The sequence below is a fragment of the Onychostoma macrolepis genome, chromosome 04 (genome assembly GCF_012432095.1).
Source record: "Onychostoma macrolepis isolate SWU-2019 chromosome 04, ASM1243209v1, whole genome shotgun sequence".
Lineage (NCBI taxonomy): Eukaryota > Metazoa > Chordata > Actinopteri > Cypriniformes > Cyprinidae > Onychostoma > Onychostoma macrolepis.
This window is the reverse complement of record NC_081158.1, coordinates 30,636,113-30,656,488: the sequence shown is the minus strand read 5'-3', so window position 1 is coordinate 30,656,488 and position 20,376 is coordinate 30,636,113. Positions and strand designations below refer to the sequence as shown.

At 34.5% G+C, this 20,376-nt stretch overlaps 1 protein-coding gene across 3 annotated transcripts in view; it reads right to left on the bottom strand.

Annotated features, from left to right (window-relative positions):
• The window catches only part of dock4b (dedicator of cytokinesis 4b), a 114,044-nt gene that overhangs the window by 33,705 nt on the left and 59,963 nt on the right, over window positions 1–20,376 (bottom strand). For all 3 annotated transcript variants that reach the window (XM_058773431.1, XM_058773433.1, XM_058773432.1), the window contains exons 13-22: window positions 17,426–17,551; window positions 11,453–11,577; window positions 11,031–11,193; window positions 8,777–8,883; window positions 6,528–6,681; window positions 6,278–6,375; window positions 6,086–6,169; window positions 5,899–5,999; window positions 4,029–4,110; window positions 3,575–3,745 (exon numbers count right to left, since the gene is read on the bottom strand). In XM_058773431.1, the coding sequence (XP_058629414.1) occupies window positions 3,575–3,745; window positions 4,029–4,110; window positions 5,899–5,999; window positions 6,086–6,169; window positions 6,278–6,375; window positions 6,528–6,681; window positions 8,777–8,883; window positions 11,031–11,193; window positions 11,453–11,577; window positions 17,426–17,551 (1,211 nt within the window). The remainder of the gene's footprint in view (window positions 1–3,574; window positions 3,746–4,028; window positions 4,111–5,898; window positions 6,000–6,085; window positions 6,170–6,277; window positions 6,376–6,527; window positions 6,682–8,776; window positions 8,884–11,030; window positions 11,194–11,452; window positions 11,578–17,425; window positions 17,552–20,376) is intronic.

The following is a 20,376-nucleotide window of genomic DNA, read 5'->3' as shown; positions in this document are numbered from 1 at the left end:
GTAATGTCTTAAGTAGCTTCTGAGGGTCCTTAAAGGTGCTGTATGTAGGATTGACACCTAGCGGTTGAACTAGGTATTGCAGTCCAAATTCAAAATACTGGAGACGGTTTTTTTTTTCACCCGGCCCCCCCTCCTCAGACTTGACACACACGCAGGTTGCCAGATTAATGACACCAACAGGAACAAGCGCACATGCCGATTAATGAAATTAAATACGCGGTGTTTTTCACCAACTGGCAACCCTGGGTGCCGAAATACAATTGGGTAAACGGGCGGGTTTCACAAACCATAACAAACACAGACATTCCGGGCCGGAATGCACATTTTCAAAGGAGAATAACTGACTGTAGAATTGTTTTTCAGATAAACAAGTATGTTAACTTAGCATGTTTCTTAAATATCTGCAAACATATTATGGTATTTTTATGCTTTAGTAGAGTCAGAATCCTACATACAGCACCTTTAAACAAAATAAGAAAGTGTTACACATCATCCTATGTAGTTTACATCCCCTAGCTTTTAATGCACCTTATTATTATTCAAAACAAAGAAACAAAAAAAAATAAAATAAACATGCATTTTTAGGATGTGTCTTATTTTGTAAAATAATGCATATTAAGGGGTATGCAAACTTATGAGCAGAAAAATAATAAATGAAAAATAATTAAAATAATAATAAAAAATAGTAAATAAATGCACTATATGCAACTGTTATGTGCAAAACGATGAAACAACAGTGGGAAAAAAAACAAGAACTAAACTGCAACTATAATGTGACTAACACAAATATTTTTACCTATAATAAAACATATTCAAGTATGCAAATGTACAGAAATTAAACTATAACATCCACTAAAACTGTGAATATTGGCTTTCACGATACAGCTTCCTCATCAATACACTGACTGTGAAATGTCCATCCTCTCAACCAGAAACAGCAGCAAACTGCTTTTATCACTGACCCACGGCCTATTCCTACTATGAAGGAATCTCAAAAACAAGAAGAACATGGACAGAGGAGAGAAGAGGCCCAAACCCCAACACGTAATCCTGCTGTGAGGGGCCAGTGTGGGGCGGGAGGGACAGCAGAGGATTATGGGGGATTAGAACAGTTCCGGCCTGCATTCTACTGCCTTTGTTCTGCTCTCTATGAAGATTAAAACATTCAAACGGCACTCAGCCTAACACAGGGCTAATACATCATCTGAAATGAATATACATCTACAGATATACCACACAACTATACCCTATTGGGATGTATTGACTATTCATGCTTGAGACAATCCAACTTGAAGTGTTAAATGACACTAGTCTCAGTCTCAGACCACCGTCTGTCCACCGACCACCTAAAGCACGCTGCACACTAACGGCTGAAATTCAGTTGAAGTTCACCCAGAAAAAAAAAATGAAAAATTGTGTTTGCAAGGTACCACAATTGTTCAATAAGCACTTCTGAAGAAAATCCATCTCTAGATCTTCCAAACCTTGTGTGGTTAGTGATATCAAACTCTAAAAAAAAATGCTAATATATTTTGTCTAAATTAGCATAAGTATACTGAAATGTTAAAGTATCTAGTAGAAAGTAAACTAGATATTTATGAGCAGAACTGTAAATTACATGTTGGTTTTTGGTTACAAGTGTGAAATAGTCAGCACTTAATATTTTTAGAAGAAGAAAATTTCTGCTCATACATATTAACACCAATTTATTTGGTGGTTGCGGACTGACACTTCTGTTTATTTTTGTAACATCAACTATTTCAGATAAAACCACCCCTAAATTGTGTGTACAAATGAAATAAACTTTTTTTTTTTTACATAATAATATAAAATACAATTGTAATATACAATTAAATTACAAAAACAAAAAAAATATTTTTTAACAAAAGTAAAATTAGCGGTGGAAGAAATGTATGTACAAATGAAACAAACTTTGTTAGCTTTACATGTCTGTCAAACAATCTCTTCCTGTCTAAGTGGGCCACTCTTGGACAAAAAAACCCAAAGAACTGCCAAGTGGACCAGACTTTGTTCTGATAGTCATACGTCCGGTTATTTGACATTAAAATGTCAAATCCATGATCTGGAGACTAAATAAATTAGACGGCTGGATTTGCAACCAAAACGTGCAATACATGTCCCACTGACGCAAAGTCTGTTTGTGATATTTAATAAGTAGTGATTTTTCCCAAATGTTAAATCAAGCTCTAAAACAATATTCTGTCTGTTTTTCTCACTTCCCTATTATCTCAAGTCTTCCCTAGAGCTACCTGTAATCTTGTTGCGCCGTCATCATCTCACTTTTATTCATCTTACTTAATTCTTTTCATTCTTATCCTTTGTGTTCATTTGCAACGTTTCTTTCTCTCATTAAAACCCAAAGCAATTCTTTCTTTGGATGTATTCATCTTTCTCTTTCAAAGGGGGCACATGGGCACACTGAAGCTCTTTGTAGAACACGGCAGAACATCAAAACAAACTCACGCCAAGGCTCGAACAAAAGCCAGTGCGATGGGCACCCAAGCGAAGGAGAATAGAAGATGCTCTCGCATTCAGCTCAGGGACGTCGGAAAGATTTGCAGGAGACTTCAAATGCTTCTCCTGAATTTTAGGGAGCACACTGAAAACCGCCTTTGTACGTCATTCTCTCCATGAAACATAAATGATCCTACCTCTCAAGGGTGAAATCTCTGTCAAAATTAAGGGCATTTCTCTGGCAAATAAATGCTTAATACAGCAGATTTGCCTCGGCAGACGTCCCATGGTTTTAGAGGACGCTTCAGGCCTTAGACTAAAATCATTGTCTCTATTAATTAGAATAATGCTCCATAAGGTAAATTCTTCTTTAGTTCATATACTGTTTACATAATAAACTTTAAAAGTAATAATAATAAATATTACTTTTACTTTAAGTTTATTATATAATTACAATATAGTAATAATAATAATTATTATTAGTAGTATTATTGTTATTATTATTAACAACAACATCACACCCCAGAATTGTAAACAGAAATAATAAAATAAAATAATATTTAAAAAAAACTGTCACCAGATAACAACAATTATATTACTTATAGAGTTTATTATAAAATATACAATAACAAAATCGTAATAAGTATTATTCATAATAATTTTATAATATAAATAACAACAACAATTTATTATTATTGGGTTAACAACATCATAGCCCAGAATTGTAAACCAGAAACAATTATTAATTATGCAAGAACATTAAAAAAAAAAACTCTGTACCAACAGTAATTTAATTGTATTTTTATTTTAGTTAAATTAATTTTTAACTAATTTTAATTTTATTTATTCTATTAAATCTATTAATACATTTTATTTTTTATTAATTTAATTTAAAAAAATAATAATAATTTAGTTAAATAATTATATAATAAAAAAAATGTATTCAATTAATTTGTATTTAAAACTGGTGGTGGAAGAAAAGAAAGAGGAATGTTGCATGCTAAACTCGAACCCATTTCACCCACTAGAGCACCATAGCATGTGTTAACTATACAATATAAGGAGTTTTCCACCATAAACAGATCTGTGTCTCTCTCACCTGTGTCTGTGTGATGGGCCGTGAGCCCTTGTTCTCCTGCGAGAGGAAGAAGCGGAGGGACATAAAAAGCTCGTGCATACAGCAGCGGAACTCCTCCTCGTTCTGTCCGCCCGTGGCCAGTGCAAACAGCCGTCGCGACTGGATAATATACTTAAAAATATACTCCGTCGCCTAGGAAACCAACAGAATAGCAGATCTGAGCATAGAAAGCAGCCTAATTAAGAATGCATGGGCTGTGTGAAATAATGCGATGTGGAAATCATAACGGCCCGCAGCGAACCATTCCTGAGAAATTGAATATTCAGTACATTACAAATATAAATTGTATTTGTGGCTGTAGAAAATCAGAAGATGGAGGACAATAATGACAGACTCTAAATATCATTATGAAGGGCAGAATGGGTAAAAATGATTTGAGAGAGCGATAAAAGACGTGTAGTGTGAAGCGTCTCACCTTCAACACCTGTTGGATGTGTTCCTGACGGTCCGCTTCAATAATGCGGTCCACATACCACTTCAACACCTTGATCAGATCCCTGCCAGAGACAAAAACACACAACACTGCGGAAAACTGAACATCGACATTATGTTTGTTTGGTGGAATTGAAAGTATTTATAGGAAGATTCATGATGGAAATCAATCTGATTGATTAAATTGTATTTATTACATTAAAAAGTAGTTAGTAGAGTACTGATCCCATAATTTAGTAGTAATAATAATAATAATAATAATAATGACTAAATATTAGCAAATTAACAGTATGTTTGTTCTGAGCCCACAAATTAGTAAATAAATAAATAATGATGACTTAATATTGGCAAATCAACAATATATTTGCAGGGTACTGAACCCACAAACAGTCAATAAATAAATAAATAAAGATGACCAAATATTGGCAAATTAACAATATGTTTGTAGTGTACGGAGTCCGCAATTTATAAATAAATAAATAGATAATGATGACCTTGATGAATTAACAATTTGTTTGTAGTGTACTGAACCCACAAAATAAATACTTTTTTTTTCTGAATTGCATTTATTGCAAAATTGGCAGAACAGTATATTTGTAGTATATTACTAGTATTACTCCTGTAGTGCTAAGTCTATAACTGGATAACTGGATGTTTTTATGGATAGAAAAGAGAAAGTGATCAGAAACAGATGTAGGGTGCAATGTAGCATGCAAATGTTGCAATCTGGATTCGAACTTGCACTGTCTGTAGGAGCACCAAAGCCCAATGTAACCACTAAGCCATGTGTATCGATCAAGTTTTTTTTGGCTTCTTCCCAAAACATTAGCATTCTAATTGAGCACGTCTTTATTCTGAACTTCAAATCATCAATAGAAAAAAAAAAAATCTAAAATGCAATTTTTAAGTCGTGATACTGCAGGAAAATAAGAGAGACTTCTTAATCACAGTGTATCATAAAAGTGTAAAAATGTATTGCAACACATAAAAAGAAGCATTGAAATAGCATCATATGGTGGGATCCCTGGCGTTTTGACTGTGATTTCCTAGCATTGCAGTGAGAAGTTGAAGGAAAGTGACGTCCATCGCACCGGAGCGAGTGAAATACAAGAGGGAAGTTCTTGAGCTGATCTTCCAAAGCTCTGCAAGGCATGCGGTTACATGGTTTTTAAGAGACTAAAAATGACAACAAAAGGAGAACTGAAATTCAGAACAGAAAAGACTTTAAATGAAAGAGCATGACGCAATAGATTTGCATCAGTGAGCAAGAATAACTAGAAATAAAAAGATGTGTCTAAACACCCCATGAAACTGGACTGTTGTGGCTTTTAATCTGTCTCTTTTTGATTTCATACTAAACTACGAGACAAAATTAACTTACTGCAAGTACGGTCTCTCTCATTTTTCAAGTGATCTTACAGCTGTCTGTTTGATTCTGTCCAGTTTTTTAACGTAGTTGTGTTAAACAGTGTAGTTGTTAACAGTTGTTTAACATGCACATTCGACAACTGCGTAGGCTGTAATGTGGGCTGATCTCTGACCTAGATGAATGAACATGCAAAATGAAGTGCTAATCGAGTGAGGAATCAGTGCTTTGAGAGAGCTGCGATCAAACGTCCAGGACAAAAACAAACTATACAGTGTCCCTACAAAGTATTTGGGCACTTAAGCCACATTCAATGCATCAAATATCATGCGTTATATAACAAAACCTCAACCCAAGTGGCATTTACTTTAATGAAAGGCAGCACAAGCACATTTGACAAGCACACATTATCTCTACATTTCCACTTCAAATAAATGGATCGATTCCAGGTGTCCTGAGAGTTAAACGCTTCTGATTTTTAACATACCTGTATGACAGTGCTCCTGCAAAGTGGCTTTCAATGTAGGTATCCATGACTGGTTTAAAATGCTGAAACTTGCTGTCCTGGAGCAAGTTTATAATGTGCACCTGAATGACAAAAATGCACACTCACAGTAAGCAAAATGCAATTTCATTGGCCTCTCTTGTGCAAAAAAATAAGGGTCTGTACTTACCAGACAATCAAAGACCTTGAGTGCATATCTTTGTGAACTCTCGTCCAAAATGCCAAAAAGTGTGTCCAGTGTATCTTGTAAAAACTGATTTGAGATATTTGACTTTATTAGTAAACATGCACCAATTACGGGAAAGATCACTGTGATTGGCAGGTTCATTAACCAACAGAAAGGCTGTGAAGGGAAGCTGACCTTAACTATTTCTGAGCCATCGATCTCTTTGAGTTTAGACAGGCTTTCGCTGATTCTCTCCGGATGGGCTCTCCACTTCAGTAAGTCCAGCATGTCACCTGCAGGAAACAGCCAATAAGCAATCAGTGTGTGAAACTTCATGCCAGATGCCCAAATGTTCCCATATTATGTGATGCATCATGCCAAGAAAACTTCCAACTAGGGACGTTTTGTCCTATCATATTCCTGTACAAAGAGACACACGCATTACCGTTCTGAGTGAGTTTGGTAGAACAGAGGAATGATGTGATCCATAAGGATTCCTTAGTGCCTTTCATAGTTTGGTTGTTGCCGGGCAGATTTGATTTCGAGAAGGGCAGTTTGAGGTAGCGAGCACAGTCTTGCAGGTTAGCATTCTCCTCACACTGGAAAACATTCATGAAAAAGATCCTGTCAACCATTTCATCCTATTTTATATATATATATATGCAATTTAATAATTAACACGTCGCCACACAACCAAACAAACAAACAAATATATATGTATGAATTCTTGCAAAAAGAATGCCAAAAAAATATATATTGATATACGATTTTCTTTGGTTTATATTTATAAATAAATTATAAACCTACGGATATTTATACATGTATAAACATACAGACCTATATATTTATACATGTACCGTATGTAGCATACGGTATATAATTTAATTATAAATATAAACAAAAATAAATAGCAAAATTCAAAAATGCATTCATTTAAATAATTATATTACTAAATATTAAATAATATTTTAAATACATAAATTATCAGAAATGTACATGGAAAATTCTTATTTTATTATTTAGCAGTGTCATTTCTTGTGAAATATTAAAATTACACAATATAATCTAAAAATAAATTAATAATATAAAAACATGACTATTTTTGTTTATATTTAATTAAATTACATAGATGTTTATAAGTTAAGGTAACCCCAACCCATATGCTACATAATGTACATATATAAATATATAGGTCTATATGTATAAATGTGTGTAGGTTTACTTTTTATTTATGAATAAACAAAAATTCATATCAATATCACCCTAACCCATAAATATAGAAACAAATATAGAAACAAAAAAAAATAGTCGTGTTTTATATTATTTTACTTATTTATTTTTAGATTATATTCTGTAATAATTTTACAAGAATGTCCACAGCTAAATAGTAAAATCAGAATTATTTTCCATGTACATTTCTGATCATTTATTTAAAATACTTAATATTTACATTTATAATTATTTTAAAGTAATGCATTTATGAATTTTGCAAACTCTTTATTTTTTACATAATGGGTTATTATCAATGTACATTTAATCATATATATATATATATATATATATATATATACACACACACACACTGTATATATGTATAAGCTTCCCCTAGGGGGGAAAAAAAGGTATATATAATAATTTATTTATTTAGGAAAGCTTTAACATTTTGCAAATCATCTTTTGTGTTTTGTAGAAAGCACAAAGTCATATGGGATTGTAATGAAGGCAAGTACAATGATGACAGATTAGTTTTATTTTTGGCTGAACTACTGCTTTAATTAGCATCATGCAATCGCTCCACATTCAGTCAGCAGTTCTGTTGCCTCCAGCAGAAATGCAAACAGCTGACATTTCTTTTTTTATCATTTATCTTGCTCAAACTGCTACATGTACTGTAAGAGGTCAGCAGAACGTCTGTTGTACATGACCAGTGACACAGCTCAGTGCAATATTACAGGATTCAGTGATCTCTAGTGTGTTACGTCGAGACTTGTGTGTAAACTCTGGAGCAAACCGCCCTATTTCAGCGGGTGTAAATAGGCCACGAGAAGCTCACAGCATCATACTGGGCCTGTTTATGGGCTAAGCCTTCCTGAGGCTACACACATTGATTCATATACACTAATAAAAGTTATTTTATAGGTTGTAAATGGTTAGATTTAAATGGGACATACGTTAGACTGGTTTTTAATTGCAATTTTAAAAATAAAAGGCTACATGGACATTACTAAGCTGCAAAAATGGGCCGTTTGGAAATCATCAGAATATTATTATAGTCTTTTATTTGTTCAGCAAAAGATTCTTTAATGAACTGATGTACTAATGGAGTGTGAGGGGTGACAATACAACATGACACAAATAACAGCAGCTCTCTGTGTCTGTGTCTGTGCATGAGTGTTTGTGACCTCTTTTAAGCCTGTTAAAACCACAAACACTTCCACAGTCTGCAATTACCAGAGCTGTGCCCGAAGCATGCTGTTAAATTGGGTGTGCCGCAGGGATGTGTTTTCCGACACGGTTATTTAACTCTTACACTTTTTAATGAGAAGTCACTTTTTGAATTCAGGGCTTTTCGAGACAAAAAGGAGCATGCAGAATGAAATAAGTGTCAGCCAGGACAATTTGTCATTTGATATACAGTTGCTCTTAAATTGCTTTTGTTGCAGAAAAGCCAACGAGACATTTTGACAGCTGTACCTTATGAACGATGAGCTCGTGGGTGCCGTCGGGCAGAGTCCGCCCGTCTTCCTGCATTAGAGGAACGAATGAGAAGCCGAACAGCTTCTTTTCCCCCTTGTCTTTTGCTGGAGAACACAAACACTGTATATTACAAGCCAAATCCATTTAAAACTCCATAACAAGAAAATACAGTCTTTATGCTGGAGCTAAACATTGACATTTAATCTGGAGCTTTAGGCCACTACATGTCTGTGACTCTTCTTGACAATATCAGGGAAAAATTGTCTCAGCCATACAGTGTATGGTGGTGTTAATGAGCAATACATGCTTGGTAAACAAGTTATCAAAATGTAATGATTAAATTAACGATTCATATTCCTTAATGACTACATTATTCAGTCTTTTCGTAATTCTGAGGAAGAAAGAATGGACAATGTACAATACAATGCAAGTATAATCCAGTATTTTTGGGTCTTTGTTTATGCAAATAATTTCCAGTTAAGCATATGTGCTTAATTCAGTGCTGTATTTGTCAGATGTCTAGACTTCCTGTACACCAAAACACCAGTATGAATTTTTGTGCTGGTCCAAACTGGTTTATGTTAGTTTTGGTGCTGGTGTAAGGTTGAGAATCTTAGGTTGAGATTGGTTGATGCTGCTTTGGTTTTGTGCAAATGAAATGACACAATGATGTCACTGGCCACGTGCGGCCTATTTTTATTCTTATATTATTCAGTAATTGACACTTGAATGTGTGAGACATGGTTTTTCGTGATTTTTTCCTGTCTAAAGACACTTAAGCCTCTGTACGTGGCATGAATCAAAGAAAAAAATATTATACATATAATACAAACACACATACACACACACACACACACACCGAGGAATTTACCAATTAATTCTTTAAAAATCCTACAATGTGATTTTCTGGATTTTTTTTTTCTCATTTTGTCTCTCATAGTTGAGGTATACCTATGATGAAAATTACAGGCCTCTCTCATCTTTTTAAGTGGGAGAACTTGCACAATTGGTGGCTGACTAAATACTTTTTTGCCCCACTGCGTATATGCATATATATATATATATACACACACACATGTATATACGCATATACATATACATATATATATATATGCATATACATATACATATATATATATGCATATATATATGCATATACATATGCATATACATATGCATATATATATATATATATATATATATATTTTATATAATTATAAAAGAATAATGTTAAATATAATTATTTTTATTTAATATATATTAATATATTAATTAATTGTAATAAGATTCATATTTTACAATTAATTAATATATTAATATATATTAAATAAAAATAATTATATTTAACATTATTCTTTATAATTATAATAATTATTATATATTATTTTATTATTTATTCATGGAATTTACAAATTTAAAATTGTATTTACACTTTTTAAATAATGATTACCTTTTTACATTTATTCATAATGTCACTGTCTTTGTTATCTTGCTTAAACCCGAACTTTTGGATTTATTTTCTCTTTGAGTCATGCCACATACAGAGGCATAAGTGTCTTTAGACAGAAAAAAAATAAATTAAATAAAATATCACAAAAACAATGTCTCACACATTCAAGTGTCAACTACTGAATAATTTAAGAATACAAATAGGCCGCACAGGGCCAGTGACATCATTGTGTCATTTCATTTGCACAAAACCAAAGCAGCATCAACCAATCATTTGGCTCCAGCATCATTATTCTGAATACAACCTTGATTCTCACCCCTACAACAGCACCAAAACCATAAACCATAAACCATAAACCATAAACCAATTTGGACATGCACAAAAATTCATAGTGGTCAATAGATCAATGAATGAGGTCCTTCAGATGACATGAGGTGTTTTGGTGTACAGGAAGTCTAGACATCTGACAAATACAGCACTGAATTAAGCACATATGCTTAACTGGAAATTATTTGCATAAAAAAGACCCAAAAATACTCCTTGGCGATCTCCACTTCTGGATCATACTTGTCCATATTAAGTGCCCATTAGTGATGCTCTGACTCACACAGTTCACTGCTACTTCTCTTGCACTTTCAACACTCATTTGAAATTCAGCCAATTTAACTTCCACTCTAAAGCTCCGCATCTATTAAATGTGGGAAATTTTGTCTTGCCTCAGTCTTATGTAAATATGAAATGCATCCTAAATCGAGGAACAAAAAGACCAAATGGTTTTCTCAGCAGTCGCATCGGACTTACTGGAACAGTGGCGGAACTCGAAGCGGACATGAGAGCCCCGGAACATGTCGACTGGGATGGGCAGCTTGATAAGCTCCGCCCAACGTGGGCTGTTGTTGTGGTAAAGCACGAAGGTGTGATACTCGTCTCCACCCGGCTCGCCCGAGCCCACGGCCACAAACCCCTGCAGAGAGACACAGTCGACAGAGACTGAGTGTGAGAGGATACGGAAAACCACAAACCTCTCACCGCTCCACCTCGATGGCTGTTTGTCAGCCGTGACTATGAAAACTATGCCAGATTTAGATGAGCTTGACACAGAGGAAGTGATCTTTAATGCTGTTTCATATTACCTTGGCAATGTGTTTTTAGTTCTGGTATCCTAGATTGTCTGTACTTATGAGCAAGCCAGGCGAACAGGACACATTTATGAGTTTAAAAACCTTGAGGATCTGTCCATCGGCGTCCAGCGCATAGACGGTGACCTCTACGTTCCTCGCCACGCTCTTCCCTCCTTTCTCGAACTCGCCCTTCTCCAGTGTTATGTAGAGATCATTTCTCATCTCACCTTCAAGAGAACAACGTGTGAAAAAATGGTCAACAAATGTGTGAAACATATGTCAACAAACTGGAAGACCAGCTTATCAGTAATATAATAAATAATATAAATATATGTTTTATTAAATTTTTTATTATACATTTTTTAATAAAAAGTCCCAAAAAATGATATATACAGTCATAGCCAAAAATATCGGCTATGACTGTAGCCTTTAGCTATGACTTTAGCCGATTATCGGCTATCCAAAGTGGGTGCTACCAAATATTAAGTTAAGGGTGGCAATCATTTTGTCCAGTGCATTTGTTGGGTTCTGTGTGGAATTGTATCAGATTTGACTTTTCGTCTGTGTTGTTCCAATGCAAACAAAAAAAAATAAAAACATGCGAGTACCAAAACATTTGTAACTGCAACAATTTTCTGAGAGAAGGATTACATTTTCTGACAGAATTGCAAGGGTGCCGATATTTTTGGCATATATATACACATACACACACACACACACACACACACACACATACATATATTTGACTAAAATAAATAATATATATATATACAGTGGGGCAAAAAAGTATTTAGTCAGCCACCAATTGTGCAAGTTCTCCTACTTAAAAAGATGAGAGAGGCCTGTAATTTTCATCATAGGTATATCTCAACTATGAGAGACAAAATGAGAAAAAAAAATCCAGAAAATCACATTGTAGGATTTTTAAAGAATTTATTTGCAAATTATGGTGGAAAATAAGTATTTGGTCAATAACAAAATTTCATCTCAATACTTTGTTATATACCCTTTGTTGGCAATGACAGAGGTCAAACATTTTCTGTAAGTCTTCACACACTGTTGCTGGTATTTTGACCCATGCCTCCATGCAGATCTCCTCTAGAGCAGTAATGTTTTGGGGCTGTCGCTGGGCAACACGGACTTTCAACTCCCTCCAAAGATTCTCGATGGGGTTGAGATCTGGAGACTGGCTAGGCCACTCCAGGACCTTGAAATGCTTCTTCGAAGCCACTCGCCGTTGCCAGGCGGTGTGTTTGGGATCATTGTCATGCTGAAAGACCCAGCCACGTTTCATCTTCAATGCCCTTGCTGATGGAAGGAGGTTTTCACTCAAAATCTCACGATACATGGCCCCATTCATTCTTTCGTTTACACGGATCAGTCGGTCTTGGCCATGGTGGAGTTTGGAGTTGGACTGTTTGAGGTTGTGGACAGGTGTCTTTTATACTGATAACAAGTTCAAACAGATGCCATTAATACAGGTAAAGAGTGGAGGACAGAGGAGCCTCTTAAAGAAGAAGTTACAGGTCTGTGAGAGCCAGAAATCTTGCTTGTTTGTAGGTGACCAAATACTTATTTTACCGAGGAATTTACCAATTAATTCTTTAAAAATCCTACAATGTGATTTTCTGGATTTTTTTTTTTTTTCTCATTTTGTCTCTCATAGTTGAGGTATACCTATGATGAAAATTACAGGCCTCTCTCATCTTTTTAAGTGGGAGAACTTGCACAATTGGTGGCTGACTAAATACTTTTTTGCCCCACTGTAATTATTTATAATAATAAATAAATACACACACAAACACTTGAATAAATATTGAATAAATAAAATAATAATAATAATAATAATAATAATAATAAATCTAATAAGACAGCTTTATTTAAAGAAAGGATACGTCAAAACATACATTTTGCCCAGTTTTGACTATTTAGTTTCTACTCTAGAGTAACTATGGGTTAAATGCCTTGATCAGTGACTCTGAGGGTCTTAAATCACCTTCAAATGGGATCGAACCTACAACTGTTTCCAATCCAGAATCCTTATCAAGATTTGCACCAAGAGTGCATTTTCAGCATGGATTTTCAATGTTAAAATGAAACCACAAGTCCCAATAGATTCCTTCACACAGATGGTGAAAAAAAAAAAAAAAACATACTTTTTACCATGTACATAGATTTTTATGCTGTTTGCTCAGCAGAAAAACCCACAGACCAATAAGACTCAAGCTTTTTCTCATGTTTCTGGAAGTCGAATTGATTCTGGAATGAAAAGGCACTTCACATCGATCGAATAGAAACGCAAAAGCACATCTCTCCTCAACACGCTGCATGATTTGAAAAGGTTGCAGGTTTCATACTATATACTTCAGGTGTAGCACCATGAGCTAATGATAAAACATGGAAAGTTTTATCACAATTATGACAGAGGAGCACAAACACAAAGTTCATCTCTCCCAAATGTCCTCAGCAGGTGCATCCTGTGACTCACGGATAAGGCTGCTAACAAATGAACACATTCTCTATCTATCAAGTGTATTTACATGCTCACACCTTGCCATTTTTCATGGTCCACCCATGCTTCTACACCCTCACCTCAATAGCTCTGCATGCACATTTTCACATTGGTGCAAATGCAAATGTTACGGACAAAAGTAGGTAATGGTTCAATGCAACCACATTTATATGATGCATCACTTATGTCGAGGAAACAAGCACTTAAGATACAAACACTTAAGATATATGTAGATGCATGCAGAGTTACATGCTTTGTCCCATGCAGCATGGTTTTAAAATACACTGTGAGCTGCGGGTCACGTTTTTAAAGCATGCAAACGAAGGGGACAAAGAACTTGTGCCACTGAGCAGAGGAAGTGTGGGTTCATGTATGTGTGTGTAATGCATTTAAGTGTGTGCAGTCCTATTTCAAGACCCAAATTCAAACCAGTAGTCATGCCAACTAATAGCCATATAACAGTTGCTGTAGCAACAATCAGAAAAATCAAAAAATCAAAGTGAGTTTCCTGGAAGAAGGAAACTGGACTATATGTGAACACACACTGAGAAAGAAGAGAAGTTCAGCCTACAGCAAAGAACTAATAATAAATCGGGCAGCCATAAGGCACGGTTACTGCCAGCGACGGCACATTCATCCAGGAGGCAGCAGACAGGCTGCTTGTGCAACCAAAACATCTGGGTCAGTAATGGAAAGACTGAAGGAGAAAATAGTCTCAGACGCACACAGACTGCCTGACGAATGCCGCACACAAAAATGGCAAGAGCTTAGAGTGACTGCAAATTAGAGTCTGATTGGTTGGCTTTGTGGAATTTATGGGAGTCAAGGTACACTGGATATTATCAGTCTGATGGGAAAGAAGATCAAAGTAGAGTAAGGCTAAATTATACAGCATCAAAAGAGAGAAAAAAAATTCTAAATAAATATCTAATTTATTTTCTTGAGCATGCTTGGATATTACAGAATATAATACATTTAAATCACAACTTAAACATATTTTCCCATAATTTTGTTAGTTTGGAGAGACTTTGCAGACTCTGCCAGCTACAATTAGAGATTTATGGAGGAGGTGATTTTAAATGGAAGTAATTTTAAATGGTGAAGATACAAATTCAGTTTTTAAAGCATTTTGTGCACTGTTGTTGTTTAATATCGATAGTTTGTCGAAACACTACTCATTTATTAATTTATTTAGTGGACCAGAGTTTATCAGGGTGTCTACAGATATGAACAAGTTAAATTTAAGACTTTTTAAGACCTTTTTAATACCACCTTATGTAAAATTTAAGCCCAAACCTGTGAAGGAAATACACATTATATTACATACGTAAATGTAATATTTAATGTGTTTTTAAATTTAAAAAGAAAACAAAATATCATCGCTGTCAAAAATGCTATTTATTATTACGATATACAGAGAACTTTTCATATCTGTAGACAATATCCCATACAAAATATCCCCTCAAAAGGTCCGCATCAGCAATATTTTCATCAGTTTTCTATTCAGCTTTTACATATTTAAATCTGCATGTTTTTAATATTTACCCCAGGTTGTTATTTACCTCCATAAAGTCCAATATTTTTTAACCTTATCAATCGCTGTTTACGCTGAATGTAATAAAATGTCACTTAAGTTTTAATCAAGCTATTTGTCCCATCGGGTAAGTAAAATCCTCGAGCAATTTTTCAGGAAACTTGCATTAACCCATTTAAAGCAGCTAGGAGGCTTGTCAGCGAGCTGGAGGTGTTCGACCTGCATTCTGCTACCGCAATTCTCTCTGATGACGCAGTAACTTCGGGGGGAATCTTCCGTCTGTCCAATGATTGTAAACAGTCACTGGGTCCGTCAGACTGGTGAAACTTTTGTGGTAATGAGACATTTTAAGACATTTTAAGGCCTTTTTTAAGCAAAACTTTATTTAATACATTTTAAGACTTTTTAAGGACCCGCGGCCACCCTGGTTTATGCTGATAGTCAAATGTATACATAAGCAGTGTTGGGTGTAACGCGTTTACTGTAATTAAATTACTTATCCACTGAAAAAGTAAAGTAAGGGATTACTGCTCATTTTTAGGTAATTTAATTATAGTTACTTATAAAGTACTTGCGTTACATACAGTAAATAATTTCAACAGTTCTAAAATCAATATTGAATTTGAAATCTAAATTTACAGTCTAAAGATCAAATTTAATGCAGCGTCTCTAACCCTCTGCATGGCAGCGCGTTCACTTTCAGTTTTTCTTGATTCACAGAGAAACCTTAAATACTCAGATACAGATAAGACTAAAATCAATCGAATCTAAAAAGGGCCTACTTTTATTTGTGTACACTGACAATAACAACAAAACATTGTGCTTTTGCAAAATAAACAAAACAAACACGGTGCACTTTCTGCTGTCTAGGTCTCCGCGAGCAACTTTCTACGCATCACCAACTCAGTCAATATTTGACACAGAGACATGAGAAATATGTCTATAGAAAGCTTGTGTGTCTACTTTTAAATGAACGAATTCAAATCGAATACGAATATTCGATTATATAATCCATATGAAACTAAAGCGAGGTAGACTACAGTCTTTCCCTTTAAGCTGAAAGCTTGAAGTGTCTACTTTTAAATGAACGAATTCAAATCGAAAAACAAATATTCCTGATTATGTAATCCGTATGAAACTAAAGCGATGTACAGTCTTTCCTGTATTTGAGCTCATTATATGCAGTCACCTGCCCGCAATCACCCTCATCTAGATATAAAAAATAGATTAAAAAAAAAAAAAGATTCGATAATTAGCGATTTGAATTATTAAGTTACTTATTGAGTAACTAAGTTACTTTTCATACAGAGTAATTAGTAAAGTAATTTAAATGCAATATTGATTATGTGATTATACATGTATACTATATTATGTAATAAGCGCTATATAAATGTTTCATTCATTCATTATTAGTAATAGTAATTAATTACTTTTTGAAAGTACACTGTCAGAGAATGTAATCTCAGCTAAATATGTCATTTTCTTTCTTAAAGTAACACTACCATTCAAAAGTCAGTAAAATTAATAAAAAAAAAAAAAAACTTTTATTCAGCAAGGTTGCATTGAATTGATCAAAAGTGACTTTTATAATGTTACAAAATATTTCTATGCCAGAAATATTTTCTTTTAAGCTTTGTATTTATCAAAGAATCCAAAAATTTGAAGCAGCACAACTGTTTTCAGCATTGATCATAATAATAAATGTTAGTTTAACACTAAATCAGCATATTAGAATGATTTCTGAAGGAACATGTGAGTAATGATGCTGAAAATCCAGCTTTGCATCACAGAAATAAATTACATCTTCAAATACATTCAAACAGAAAACAGGTATTTAAAATTGTAATAATATTTCACATTATTATTGTTTTTACTGTATTTTTAATCAAATCAATGCATCCTTGGTGAGCATAAAGGGGGCTTCTTTTAAAAACATTTAAAAACTTCCCAACCCCAGACATTTGAATGGTTGTGTATATAAGCATACAAGCAAAAAATATGTCGATTTTTAAGCAAAAATTATTTTCACCTGGCATGATGACATCTGAGAAGCCCAGTTTTTTGGTAATGGACACTCCTCTGGTGAAGAGCACCATGTATTCTCTCCGCAGCTGCTCGATGTCGCCATGCAGCAACTGGAGCGCCACCGCCAGACCTGGATTGAACACACACATTGAATTCATATTAATTTTTAAACAAACACAGTATAATATGAGCTAATTACAGATGATTATTCACAGCTTTCTTGAATCGATCACTTAATGAATGGACCTTTACCCAACAGACCGACACTGAGAAAACTTTGCACCTGCACATGATGAATATTCACAGGTATTAATTGGAGAGCACATGCATATTCATTAGAAAGCTCTGAATATAATAATCCTCCCACACTTGACTCACTTGTTTTGAGAGGTTGTGATAAATGTCAATTTTGCCTAATTGTATTCTGTCCAGAAGAGTTTTGGCAGTGTTTCTGGTTAATATCTGAGTGGTTTGCATTTGGATAAACTGCGCTTCTTTTGTGGCAATGGTAATGAATATTCACATGTAATGATGGGAAAGTGATGTGATGTACCGAAAAACACACACATCAGACCAGAACTGCCTCTTGTAAAATTTCTAACCACATGAAAATGATTGAGATGATCCATGCCACATACTGTCCGCAACTTTACAAGAAATCATCTCCTTACAGAGTTATTATAGTTAAAACCATAAAAAATAGATAAAAACAATCACTAAAACAATTGAAAGTATTTTCGTTAATTGAAATTAAAATAAACATTAAATGAAATTAATTTAAATATTTAAAAAATCTATTTTTTATTATGAAATTATTTAAATTCAACGTTTTCTTTAAATTTAAAAGTGGGGGGGGGGACTATTTCAAAATATGAATAAAAACTATTGCCATTTTTAACCTGTTTCCCAATGCTTTCCTTGTCGTCTGAGCTGTCAGGCCTGAGTTTTGCTGAGCTTTGGAAAAGTGTGTGGCTTAGGATGGAAAACATTCCTATAGGCCAGTGTTTCTCAACCCTGGTCCTGGGCGCCCCCCAACACTGCACATTTTGTCTCCCTTATCTGACACACCCATTTCAGGTCCTGGAGTTTCTTCTAATGAGCTCATGAGTTAAATCAGGTGTGTTTGATTAGGGAGACACACAAAATGTGCAGTGTTGGGGGGTGCCCAGGACCAGGGTTGAGAAACACTGCTATAGGCCATCGGTACATGACGGTAAAATGATTAAGCAAACATGCATCAGGGTCTGTGCTACCGCAGCTCTTAATGATGTTCAGAAGCAGCGCCGAGGTTGATCATAAACCTCGTCTGGCACATACTCAATAGCAACGGCTTTATGTTGTATAATCGCTGTTTGATGGCACAGGGTCAGAGAAGTGCTGTTGGAGAATTATTCAATTACTGAGCTTGCACAATATCTCCATTAATCACACAGACAGATTCAGAGCATGCGCGTGGGAACTGAGCCAAACCTACCCAAATAGAAATGTTACTTTACTAGCATGTATTACTATTTACTTCTCAGCAATTAGAAGACAATGATTAATAAAATGTTCTTTGCAAATGATTTGAATGCATAATGCATAATATATTTAAGGCACTGTATAAGTAAGATGCATTTATGGATATCAAGGTACAAAAGTATAAAATCAAGGCAAGTTTTAATAAAAACATTTTTTTTTTTAAATGTTAATCAAATAAAATTAGGTTTAAATACAGGACAATAAATTATACATTAAATTAAAATGCTAAGCCCTATCAGATTGGCTCCAATTAAGACAACATTTAAAATAAAAATAATAATAAAATAACATTAAATAAAAAATAAAAATCATTAAATTAGTTAAATTAAATCAAATCATTATATGCAATTAAATTGGCTCTAAATTAACAAAATTTAGATTTTTTTTTGAAGTGCTATATATATTCAGTGCTCCCTAATGTAACATTGCTCTATAATTACAGTCCAAGTACAGTTAATTTATTTTCAGGCCATTATCATAATCATTATCATAATGTTTAATAAGGTCCTGATAAAGCTGTTTCTTTGTTCTGCTCAGCGTAACTGATGTGCTAGAGATTAATCTAATAGAAACGTCACGGCTGATGACTGTGTATCATAGTAAGGATGTGATCGCATTTCCACCGCATGAGCAAGCGTTTAACAAACCTGCACTGAATAATTTCATACATTAGCAGAAATCATATCTTCATTCGTTTGGATAAAATCAGAAATTTAGCAAGATGCAGCTTTTGTGAGCATTACTGTTCATTGTTTGGTGAATAATTGACTATGAGTCGGTCATCATAATTAATGTATTCCCTGCTTTTGCGATGTGATTATTCAACAACGGATGTGAAGATGCTGCGTACAATTACCAGCTCTTCACAGAAAACGCAGAAATTGCAAAAAAGCTGCGAATCTACCATCTGGATGCTTGTGCTTCTTTATGTGCATTTCTTTTTTTTCCCCTGCCGGAATGAAATTTATTACCATGTGTAGCTGTTTGGATAAGCCACCCTGAGGGTCTTTTCATGCCTCTTCAGATCTAAAATTATTAACTTCGAGTCATCATGCAAATGAGGTTTCTGGGAGAGCCAAGCATCTTTATACCACAGCCAGATACCACTGCTGGCGAACCGCGTACACAAGCATTATGCTGAAAATGGGGGTATTTAATTTAAGAGGAAATACAATTTTGAAGGTTTTATTTTCCCTGAAGTCCACTTATAATGTTTATCAAAGTTTCATGCACCTAAAACAGTCTTAATTGTTATTTTCATGACCATTTTCCAGCCTCTCTCTGACCTTTAGAATAAAAAAGGCTATTACTGTACCTTTAAGAATACATGCAAATGACCTCTTAAATGATTGGCTAACCTCCTTACATTAAAATAAAAGCTGATATGTAAACGTGGGTGGACTTATGTTAATGGTGTGATGTCATAGCCATGGC